The sequence below is a fragment of the Mytilus californianus genome, unplaced genomic scaffold (genome assembly GCF_021869535.1).
Source record: "Mytilus californianus isolate M0D057914Y unplaced genomic scaffold, xbMytCali1.0.p SCAF_2, whole genome shotgun sequence".
Taxonomy (NCBI): Eukaryota; Metazoa; Mollusca; class Bivalvia; order Mytilida; family Mytilidae; genus Mytilus; species Mytilus californianus.
This window is the reverse complement of record NW_026262668.1, coordinates 128,610,966-128,623,431: the sequence shown is the minus strand read 5'-3', so window position 1 is coordinate 128,623,431 and position 12,466 is coordinate 128,610,966. Positions and strand designations below refer to the sequence as shown.

The 12,466-nt window shown below is 30.4% G+C and overlaps 1 protein-coding gene across 6 annotated transcripts in view; it reads right to left on the bottom strand.

Annotated features, from left to right (window-relative positions):
• Positions 1-766: 766 nt before the first annotated feature.
• The window catches only part of LOC127730989 (POU domain, class 6, transcription factor 1-like), a 44,537-nt gene continuing 32,837 nt past the window's right edge, over positions 767-12,466 (bottom strand). For all 6 annotated transcript variants that reach the window (XM_052239691.1, XM_052239689.1, XM_052239690.1 and 3 more), the window contains exons 9-10: positions 5,176-5,396; positions 767-4,603 (exon numbers count right to left, since the gene is read on the bottom strand). In XM_052239691.1, the coding sequence (XP_052095651.1) occupies positions 4,479-4,603; positions 5,176-5,396 (346 nt within the window). In that variant the 3' untranslated portion in view covers positions 767-4,478. The remainder of the gene's footprint in view (positions 4,604-5,175; positions 5,397-12,466) is intronic.

The window sequence follows — 12,466 nt, the reverse complement described above, 5'->3', positions numbered from 1 at the left end:
TTGTTCTCTGTGTAGTGTATTCACTAGAATATTTAAATTTCTTCAAAGAGAAAACCATCACTAATTGAATAATTTACCTGCTTTTGCTTTTTTCATGTACGTGTAGTGATTAGTGTAATGAATTGATAATCTAACTCCACTCTTTTCCGTTATATTTGCAGAGTTCTAAAGCTGTCAGGAGCCATAAAAATATATCCTGTGCTCAAGGTGTATGCTCTTATATTTTTTCAGTTGTACATATTTATTGTTGAACTTACTTCTCTTATGTGAACTACTTCATTTTGCTGGTTTTAGCCAGTTTGTTTATTTTAAATTGTTATGCAGTTTACTTGTATTATTTGCCTTATTCATATGTAATTTCTTGCAAAGTTATCTTGCATATCTTGATGAGCTCATGGTTATCTAAATGTTTGTATTGTTTATGTATTCTAGAGTGATATTGTCTTGCTTGTATGACAGTATTTGTTAGATTTCTTTGCCAGATATAATTTATAAATAGAAGATTTTATCCCACAGCTGTGGTCATCATGCATCTGTGTAGTATGATCGATATCTAGTAAAGAATTCCCCTGTAACTGGTGCTGTTCTTGCAGCAAGGTGAGAGGTTTTGCCACCTATTGAAGACCCCACTGTGACTTTGAGATGAAGAAGAACAATAAAAGAGCTGTTCCTTTTCTTTTCTTTTTTATGTGCCAGTAGTTATTTTGAGTCATGAATTTCCATATCCTCAGTTTTACAACTGTTATTTTTTTTGAGATAAAACAAATCTATTTTTACATTTATTAATGAGATGGTTTAAACATCATTACAAGACATTAACAATGAAAAGCACTGACAACGTTTAGCACCACATATTCAAAAAGCTGAAAACTAAAAACTGACTAGACTTCCACACAGATCTATCTTCCATAGTAATACTTAACACATTTATCTAATGGATTTCGGATATCCCCCCCTCCCCTACTTATCAGTATAAAATATACCCGTTATAATTCATATACTCTTCATAAAAATGCAAATATTTAAAAAAAAAAAAAAAAAAAAACACTGGTGATACAAAAGTTTCAGTTTGAATAGACAAATCTATCAGTTTGTTTAGTTAGTACTGAATTCCTTATTTAAATGAACTACTTTTATAGTGAAATCTTCACCCATAGGTAAAATGAGACACTTTAAATGTTGTATTTCTTATTAATTAGTTCAACTTTCTGCAATCAAATACAGTACCTAATCAGGAAATTTTATTATTGTAACAATTTTCTGCCCAAACGTACTGTATAGAGGTCTAAAAAAATTGTTTACAAAATGCCAATCTTAAATTCCATATGGCAGAATACTAAATTATAATAGAATAGAATGTAGTTATATAATTTGATGAAGCTTATAATACTTTCATTTCTGTTTATGTTATAGAAATCTTTACAAAAGGACTTTTCTTACACAATATTTTGACCTTGATATTTCTGGTATTATTTAAGTATAGAGTTTCAGAATCTATAATTGATAAAAAAAATCTTGTTCATGTTGGAAAAAATAGTGGAATGATAAAAATAAAGAAAATGAAGGAAGAAATGTCAGGCGTAACACAAAATTGGAAGAATGGATTTTCTGTTCACATATACTATATAAAAATATTTAAAATAAAAAAGTGTTCATAACAAATCAAAAGCTACATTAAAATTGCAATTTTCTAATTTAATGCGAGAAATTGCACAATTAAAATGGATTTAAATAAATAGTAAAATGGATATATACACTGAATTCTATACAGTACAATAATACACTCATTTAAAACAAATAATAAAATACAACTTTATACTGCCTTTTAAGCTGAATGAGAATTACAATTTTATTCAAGTTATGTAGTAAATATACAAGTAAGTAAAATTTTGCTTGTAACATGACTTCAATTAAGTCTATAAATACACTAACAACAAATAGGAGTAACTGATTGTATCAGTACTTTTAAAGTTTTCATATCCAAAATTGTTTATGTACTTCAATAACACAAAATTTCTGCAATCATTTGCAAAAATGATATTGAATCCTGAAAATGTGATTGACAATTAATTCCAGCACAAAACCTTACATTGTGACCCATTTCAAATTTTGATAATTTGTACAGTATCTGAAAAAAAAGATACAAAATCCTATAAAGTATACCCGCAACATTAATCTTTATCTAACAATAAAAAATCCAACAGAAAATATTAGCGCAAGAATAAGTTATAATGTTTTTCCAGATGAAATTTCAAACAATGACAAATTATTTTATTTCCCTAATGTGATATGAAAGAAATGTTATGTATTTACTCATGTTTTGCAATATCTTGTCCCATGTTAAGTACATGATCAAGTTTCAATAAATTATTCTATGGGTTTTATGATAATTCTTTGATTTAATTTTTTAACAAGGACGATTATGTAGTAATGCTATTTTTATATTGCACAAAAAAATTATGATAATGAAATAGTTTATATATAAAATGTATAAGCTTATAACAAATTCTGACCAAAATAATAAATAATAAAAAAGTTCTAACAATATCATACTATAAAATGTATATAAACACTAACAACAATAACAACGATAAAATCTCTGCAGGCAATGTTCTAATATTGTCAAACTTATTGATGGAATTCGTTTTGCAAATTCTGAGACCCAATATCACAAATAGGTCTTAATTTAGATAACACAAAATAATGACAAATTCAATCATTTTAATAAAGAATGGAAAAATTCCAACTTCTTTTGTTTTCTACTGATAACAAACACACAACACCATGGATCAGTTTACACATTTTTTTCTTTTTTTTCCAGCTGAACTCTAAACTGGTAGCTGTACAATATTTGTTTTGGTAATCTATAGATAGGCTCTGATTGACACAATTTCAGAAATTCCTTCATAAATCTGCCAAATTCAACTAGTTATACTGACCGCTTGACCTCAGAAAAAGTTGTTTTCTGAACAATTTCTTTTAGCATTACTCGATTCATCACTACAATCCAGTAAGGATCAGACTTGTTTGTGCCACATGTTTTAATTTGGTTAGCTAAATAGGAAAATCTGACCAAGGGAAATAACTCAAATTACATATCAAAATCAATATATAAGTAGATGGTGCCTATGGTATTGTGGTATACTCATTAATTAACCTATACATTTTATAATTACTAAATGGTCTTAAATCGTCATTTAAAATAGTTCCATATAGAGTTTTGTTTCCACAGATATAATTTGGGTAAGCACTCTGGTCTTGAAATTGATAAAACAAATTTAATCAACTAAGAAAAACAATATTAACATTTTCATTAGTCACTTCAATAAAAATTTTGATAATCAAAATATTAAGTGTGAACATATAAGAAGTATACATTTTAACTTGAAATACTCATAGACAACCTTTTCTGTGACAACCTATAAACTTAACCACAGCAAGACAATTCTTACCATGTAAATTTTTCTATAATATTTGGCATTGATATTAGTCTGGGACTATTTTAAAGTACCATTAATATAACACATTTATACACTAAGTAAAAACATTGTAATTGTGTTGATGACATTGTTGTCCTTATAGGATAATGTTTACACATTGTAACATTCTAATAGCTGCTCCATAAGAACTGAACACAATAAATTAAAAAAACATACCTCATCTTGTTTATCTATACAAATACACTTATAATTTGAATATAACTCAAAAATAAATGCTATTAATACATGCCCTAGATATTGCACAATTTGTTGTTGGCCTCTGTCCCATATTTATGGTTACTACATTTATAAAACCTTCATGAAAGATAATACAAGATTAATCACCGTTTAAGGAATTTCGAAAATGATGTGGCAATCAGCAGATCAAAATTTGAATTCAATACTATTAGATATTAATTATGTTAATTTTTTATTGTAGGATCACAGTTCGAAAAGGTGGCTATTGTAAATAGTAAAATACATTTCTTTGACAGAAAGAATTTTCCTTTGGAGTTTGAGGAAAATTAATAATGTTGTGAAGTTAAATAAAATCTTGTATTTTTTCTATAAACCAACAATTAAGAAAAGTAAACTGTCAATGATGACTTTTGTTCATTAAGAAAAATCAGTGAAATAAGATTCATAGTCCATAAAAACAACTGTTATCACAGAGATATGTCTCACCTGTGTTACTTAATTATAAAGTTTAACAACTATTGATGTCGTCAATACTGGAAACAGCACTCCACAAGTCTCGCTTCATCTGCTATCTCTGTGGGCAATACAATTATACCAGTAAAGCAATGTATACTACTGAACCTCAATTTATCAAGGATGCTTTTAAAACTACAACTGATATTATTAGAAGTTAATAAAATTTAACTATACACTGGTTGTTGTAGAAGACTTGCATTCTATGACTATATTTTGACTGTTAACACGTAACAGCTTATTACGTGTATTTCTAAGTACCCTGTGACCACAGAATTGAGACAATTATCAAGGTGTTTCTTGTTTTAATTTCTTTATTGTATTTTTTAAAGCTTGTCTTTTGTTACAGAACCAGACACGAATCACTTCTCGATCATAGTTAAGTTTTTCTGACAGCTCAGTCATCTCAGCACCTGAAAATAAAAAAAGAAATGAGTAAATTATCCATTTGAGTTTAAGTAGTAAACAATCCTGGAAGAAAACTTTCACTAAATATTTCATCATATGATTGTAATACTCAAGTTTAAATGTTTCTGACAAATTAAATATGTCTGTACAAATTGAAGTTGAAAAAATGAAAACATTTAAGTTGTTATATTCATATCCATATGAATTTTAAAATTGTTTGTTGTAAAATCTCAATTGAGTAATACAAATATTTGAGTAGTCCAACCAACAGTTTTGATATAGAGTGCCAATTATGAGTCTAATGTAGAAACACATGTCTGGTGTAACAAATTATAAGCCTGCTATATCTTATGAGTTTTTTAGTTTGTTTGATTTTTTTTTATCTATGTAGAAACTTTAAAACTCAAGGGCTCCAGAATATCAGATTGTATGTTCCATCAAACACTACATTTGTTATATCAATTTGACTGTTGTTAGAACCATACATCCTTCAGTAAGAATAAATCACAATCTATATCCCAAACAGCATCAATAAGCACATTAAAAAACATTGCCTTGTACATTAACTGAAACGTACCTGATGGATGTGTGTTTATTTCAAAGAAATTATTTAATACTTCTAACGCAGCTGGTGTAAAGGATGTCCGTCGTTTGCGTTTCTTTGATGGTTCACTACCTATAAAATCTGTTAAATTATTGACACCGTTTCTATATCGTTCCTCAGCTTCCATCATCCACCTCTCTAAAACAGGTTTTATTTTCTGTGCACTTTTTGGTGTAATGTCTAATTTTTCAAATCTGGAAGAAAAAATGCTAGTTTTTATAATCAGTTCAATGGTTACACTAACTCTTTACACTAAATCTGTTGGATGTGTACTGATTAATACTTAAGTCTAAAAGACATGATTTATTCATTAGTAGTCATTGGCTTTGAACTAGCTTACAGTGATTGGGAGTATTCTTAGATCAGCCTTTTGTCTTTATTTTATTTGTTTTTGTGCATATTACCAATCTGATGAGTCAAAGCCATTTCCAACTGATTTTTACAGTTTGTTCTTATGTTGTGCTGTTGCATTACTGTCCCAAGTAAGCGGAATGGTTGAGTGCTCACAAATATGTTTAACCCCACCACATTCTCTATGTGCTCGTCCCTAGTCATGAGCCTGTAATTCAGTGGTTGTTGTTATTCACCATCTATGATTTGTTTTTTGTTTATTGTTTTAGAATCAGGCTGTTGGTTTTACAGTCAGAGCTCTGACATAAACAAGTCAGAATAAAATGACTTCTTCAAGTCAGAAAGTGTTTTGAAATTCTGACCTGTACGCGTCAATTTTTGTTTTGCGTAGTTTTCACTCGAGTCCGTCAAACCAGAAGTTATTTTGAATTTGCCACCGATCTACGACACATACGATCACGTGGTTTTTTGCAAGAGATCACGTGTTTGAGAGTCGTTGTTTTGGAAGTGTCTCGAACGAGAAGTCATTGAATATTATATTGATTATTTACGATTTTTAGTGAAAATCTAGGTCATTGTGGGCATTTTTAGAAAGGTAATTCATATTACCTCCGTATTTTCATGGGCATTTTTATATTTTTTGCCTATAAAGAAGTTCCTTGCAAGTGATTTTTTTGCTGTTGCATGAAGGCGCGCGACCTGTAAATACGGACGCGTGGTCTTTTAGATGACCTGGTGTTTGACAATTCTGACTTGTTCAGGTCAGAAAATGTTGTTATGATAATGAATTGTTATTTTCGGGAGATAACTCGTGTTGTCTTAAACAATATTAACATTATTAACCAGTCAGTGCAATTTAAAAAGTAAAATTATTGCTTCGAGCTGAACATCGTCACGTGATTTTTCTATTTTTAAACTCAATCACGAACTGATTTTTTAACCTTTCTGATTCGTTTCTCCCTATGAGAAAAACGATCATTGTGAATACTGATATGATGATAATGAAACGAAAATGGGAAAAATTTTGATAAAAGAAAAAAGAAGGGAGGGGTTTAACTAAAGAACCCAAGGTTTTTTTTTTTATTTTTAAAGTTATAACTTTAGAACAATAAGTGATGCACACACCTGGTCTTCATTTATGATCATGGGACATGATAAAACAAATCAAATGAAATGTAGGGCAAGTCTCCAGGGATCACCCCTATCCCTGTCATTTCTCTATTCCTCTTTATAATGTCAAATTGATTTGAATGAAATATACAGGGCTAGTCTCCAGGTTTACCCCCACCCCCTGCCATTTGCAAATGTTCTTATATTTTGTAAACGGTAGAGATCCCCACCCCTAAACCATATATATTCTTGTATGGGACAATTTAACAAATCAAATGATATGTTGGGGAGGTCCCTGGGGGTCACCCCTACCCCTCCTGTTTGAAAACTTGTAAACGGTCGAGATCCCCACCCCTAAACCATATATTTTCTTGAATAGGACAATAAAACAAATCAAATGAAGTATAGGGGAAGTACCTTGGGGTCACCCCCACCCCCTCCTGTGTGAAAACTTGTAAACGGTCGGGATCCCCACCCCTTAACCATATATATTCTTGTAAGGGTCAATAAGACAAATCAAATGAAATAAAGGTGGAGTCCCTGAGGGTCACCCCACCCCCTCATGTTTGAAAACTTGTAAACGGTCGAGATCGCCACCCCTACACCATATACATTCTTGCACAGGACAATAAAACAAATCAAATGAAATATAGGGGAAGTCCATTGGGGTCATCCCCATCCCCCTTTTTGAAATGTTCTGGATCACCACCCCTAAAGGTAAACCATATGATATTCCTGTTCGTCATTTCAAGAAGATTTGAATGACATGCAGGGTCAAACCCTAGGCGTCACTTATGCATATCACTTTACTAGACAAAACCAATTTGTACTGGAACTTGCCCAATGTCAGGCAACCATGGGAATGACGAATTATGGGAGCTTAAATTTGTTTGGGAGACTTCGTAACAGCATCCTGTTACAATTATTTCTTGTCTATTTTAATCTGCTGAGAGACCACCTTTACATATTATATTTATCAGTGTTTGTGCAAACAGAATTGTCTATTCAGTAATATATTCCTCTCACATGCATCACATCTTATTAATTACATGGATATAGGAAGATGTGGTATGAGTGCCAATGAGACAACACTCCATCCAAGTTACAATTTATAAAAGTAAACCATTATAGGTCAAGGTACGGCCTTCAACACGGAGCATTGGCTCACACCGAACAGCAAGCTATAATTGAATTTGAAACTTTTGCATAGATCAGTTTAAGGGGAACCACTTATGGTAAGTCTTTGATATTTCGTATGCAGTTATATAAGCATTGGCATATCACATTTCCATGAAGCTGTCCATGTCTCCTCAGTCATGTTCTATTGACTTTGAATCTTTTGACGAGGGGGTGTTCTAACGACCTTGACTACCCACGAGGGTCTCGCACGGTCGTATAAGGGCCTCAAAAAATTACTAGTGTAAAACCATTCAAACGGAAAAACCAACGGTCTAATCTATATGAAAAAAAAAAAAATTTTTGGCATATTTGTTTTCCTCTGAAATTACACATCTATAATTCTTACCCCAGATGCTTAGCCACATGAAGCATTTACCTCTTATTTGAGACATAGATAGTCTTTGTTTCTACAGAAGTGAGAAGAACATTGGAAGTCAGAATGTTCTGACTTATAAAAGTCTGAATACTCTGACTTATAAAAGTCTGAATACTCTGACTTATAAAAGTCTGAATGTTCTGACTTATAAAAGTCTGAATGTTCTGACTTAATAAGGTCAGAAAGACTCAGAATGATCTGAAAATACTGACTTTTTTTAATGTTTAGAGTATTTTAGAATATGAATGCACTTGTCATGCTAGTACCATAAGAAACCCTGACAAGATTTTGTTCCCAAACAACAATTTTTAAAGATATTAAGAATAACAAGTGTACAATGGAACATAAATTACAAAGTTATAAGTGTTGTGAAAAAAGCTATTTAAAAAAAAATCAATAGATAGTTATCTTTCAACTTTTACATGTATTTAAAAAACAGTGAAAATATTATGGATTATATGTACGGCTTCTTGAAGGACAACAAAGTCACCATATTTGGTCTGAATTTGTGTGTTTTTTCTCCTCAAATTTTTTTTAACATTATTAATGTCGGCTTTTTTCTTAACTAATTTTAAACATTCTTAATTATAATTAAATTTCCCCAACATTTGCTTACAAACTCTTTAATTTCTAAAGTCAAATTGAAAGTTGTCTTCACAGATTCAATGTGTCTGAAAATGTTATATTGAAAAAACAATACTTTTATATCCTCAAATAAAATGGGTATACCATGAGTTTAATGGTCATGCAGATATGCAATCCAGGATGTTAACAATCAGAGTTTAGATTACAGTCATATAGTAATAGGCAGAGTTTTTCTTATATAATCAATAACCAGAGTAAAGATAATTGATTAATAGAGGTTTAGTTTAATATAAGTAATAAACAAAGCTAATTAATACACTTGCAATAACATACATGTAGTTAAATTAGTAAATACAGAATATTCATAAAAAATTCAGACAGAAATACTGTAATAGGTCAAGTCATTAGGGACGACATCAAAAGTTCAATATAGGATAAAAAACTTAATTCACATCACATAGTTTTTTCACTGACCAACCCACCCCCCTCTTAACTTAATTTGGGAAAGATTGATTGACCAATATGGATTTATGTAAAATCGATTTTGGATAAACAAAACTTGCAGCAACTTTAACCCCACCCCCACCCCCAAACTATTTGATTTAAGTTTTTTTTATCCTACATTGGTCTTTTGATGGCGTCCCTTAAAATGTGCTGACTTTGTACATGTTGTAGTGATAGTTATGGCACCCATACAACATATAGGAATCAGTCAAAAGGAGAGAAAAATTCCCGAAATTTGTCACATAGTGACATTTGTGAGTCGGAATAACAAAATATAGACTCATTAATCTCTCCATCTTTTAAAAAATTATGAACCAGATTTTATGCATATCCATTTAGTTTTTGACGGACTCTTTTAAGTCAGAACATGATTTGACCTGTTTGAGTCAATTTGCAGAACAAAATTTCAATCAAAGCTATGTGTTCTTCCTCTTAGCCCCCTTCTGAATCTGCCACTGTTGAGTTTATTAATTGATTTTTCCATACATTATCATTAATATCAAATGGAAATGCCTGACTTAATAATTTCAATAAATTTTGTTTTTGACTGATTTTTTAAAGTCAGAACATGACTTGACCTGTTTAAGTCAATTTGTAGAACAAAATTTCCAATCAAAGCTAGGTGTACTTCCTTTAAGCCCTGCAATGCCCGGCTTAAATATTTCAATAAATTTATTTTAGTTTTGGACTGACTCTTTTAGGTCAGAACATGATTTGACCTGTTTAAAACAAAATACATTTAATATTGAATATACCAAATAAACTTTTTTATTGTCCTCATTATTGTGACTTATGGGGACTTTATTCTCTCTGTCTTTTATCTGGCTCACCCATACATTTTTAAATCAATATGACAATACTATACTTAAAAATTGTAATAAGTTTAGTTTTGTTTGACTCTTTGAAGTCAGAACATGATTTGACCTGTTAAAGTCAGTTTACAGAACAAAATTTCCAATCAAAGCTAGGTGTACTTCCTTTAAGCCCTGCTTCTGAATCTGCCATTTTCGAGTTTATTATTTGATAAGTTTTTAGAAACAATTAAGTCAAATGGTTATTTATTTTAGGGGATCTTACATATATTTCCTGTGTCTTTTATCTGACGTTCCCATACATTCATTAAATAACATATGGCAATGACCAGCTTATATATTTCAATAAATTTATTTTAGTTTTGGACTGACTCTTTTAAGTCAGAACATGATTTGACCTGTTTAAAACAAAATACATTTAATATTGAATATACCAAGTAAACTTTTTTATAGTCCTCATTATTGTGCCTTATGGCTACCTTATTTCCTCTGTCTTTTATCTGGCTCACCTATATATTTTTAAATCAATATGACAATACTAGACTTAAAAGTTGTAATAAGTTAAGTTTTGTTTGACTCTTTGAAGTCAGAACATGATTTGACCTGTTAAAGTCAGTTTACAGAACAAAATTTCCAATCAAAACTGGTCTTTTCCTCTAAGCCCCCCCCCCCCCCCCCTAATCTGAATCTGCTACTGTTGAGTTAATTAATTGATAAGTTTGTTTAGAAACAATTCAGTCAAATGGTTTTAAAATAATATTTTTTATAACCAAAAGTTCCATATGTTAACTTAACAGAAAAAAAAGTCATAAAAATGCAGAAATAGAATAAAAATTTAAGATAATTTGATGAAATTTGTAAACAAAATACATTTGAATATTAAATATACCAAATAAACTTTTTTATAGTCCTCATTATTGTGACTTTATTATTGGGTGTCTTTTATCTGATTTTCCCATACATTCTTAAATGCATATGACAATTCCAGACTTAAAAGTTGCAATAATTAGTAAAAGTATAGTTTTTGACTGACTCTTTGAAGTCAGAACATAATGTGACTTGTTCAAGTCAGTTTGCACAACAGGATTTACCTCAATGAAATATTAAGATATCAAATATATATACCAAATTAACTTTTATATAGTTCTAAAAATTGTGACTTAATATTTGTGATCTTTTTTCCTACTTGTATCCATACATTCTAACAATCACATCACAATCATGACAATGCCCGACTGTTACAGTTGCAATCCATTTAGTGTTTGACAGACTCTTATAAGTCAGAACATGATTTGACCTGCTTGAGTCAGTTTACAGAACACAATTTCCAATCAAAGCTATGTGTTCTTCCTCTTAGTCCCCTTCTGAATCTGCCACTGTTGAGTTTATTAATTGATAAGTTTTAAGAAACAATTAAGTCAAATGGTTATTTATCTTAGAGGATCTTGCATGTATTTCGTGTGTATTTTATCTGACTTTTCCATACATATCATTAATATCATATGGCAATGCCTGACTTAAAAATTTTAATAAATTTAGTTTTTGACTGATATTTTTAAGTCAGAACATGATTTGACCTGTTTAAGTCAATTTGTCAGAACATAATTTGACCTGTTCAAGTCAGTTTGCAGAACAAAATTTCCAATTAAAGCTAGGTGTACTTCCTTTAAGCCCTGCTTCTGAATCTGCCATTTTTGAGTTTATTATTTGATAAATTTTTAGAAACAATTAAGTCAAATAGTTATTTATTTTAGGGGATCTTACATATATTTCCTATGTCTTTTATCTGACGTTCTCATACATTCATTAATATCATATGGAAGTGTCCAACTTTAAAATTTCAATAAACTTAGTTTTGGACTGACTGTTTTAAGTCAGAACATGATTTGACCTGTTTAAAACAAAATACATTTAATATTGAATATACCAAATAAACTTTTTTATAGTCCTCATTATTGTGACTTTAGGGGACCTTATTTCCTCTGTCTTTTATCTGGCTTTCCCATACATTTTTAAATCAATACGACAATACTAGACTTAAAAGTTGTATTAATAAGTTTAGTTTTGACTGACTCTTTGAAAGCAGAACATGATTTGACCTGTTAAAGTCAGTTTACAGAACAAAATTTCCAAACAAAGCTAGGTGTTCTTCCTCTAAGCCCCCCCCCCTAAATATGAATCTGCTACTGTTGAGTTAATTAATTGATAAGTTTTTTTAGAAACAATTCAGCCAAATGGTTATTAAAATTTTATTTTTTTTGGCAACCACAAGTTCTATGTGTAAACTTAACAGAAAAGAAAAGTCATGAAAATACAGAAATAAAATAAAATTTTATTATAATAAGAT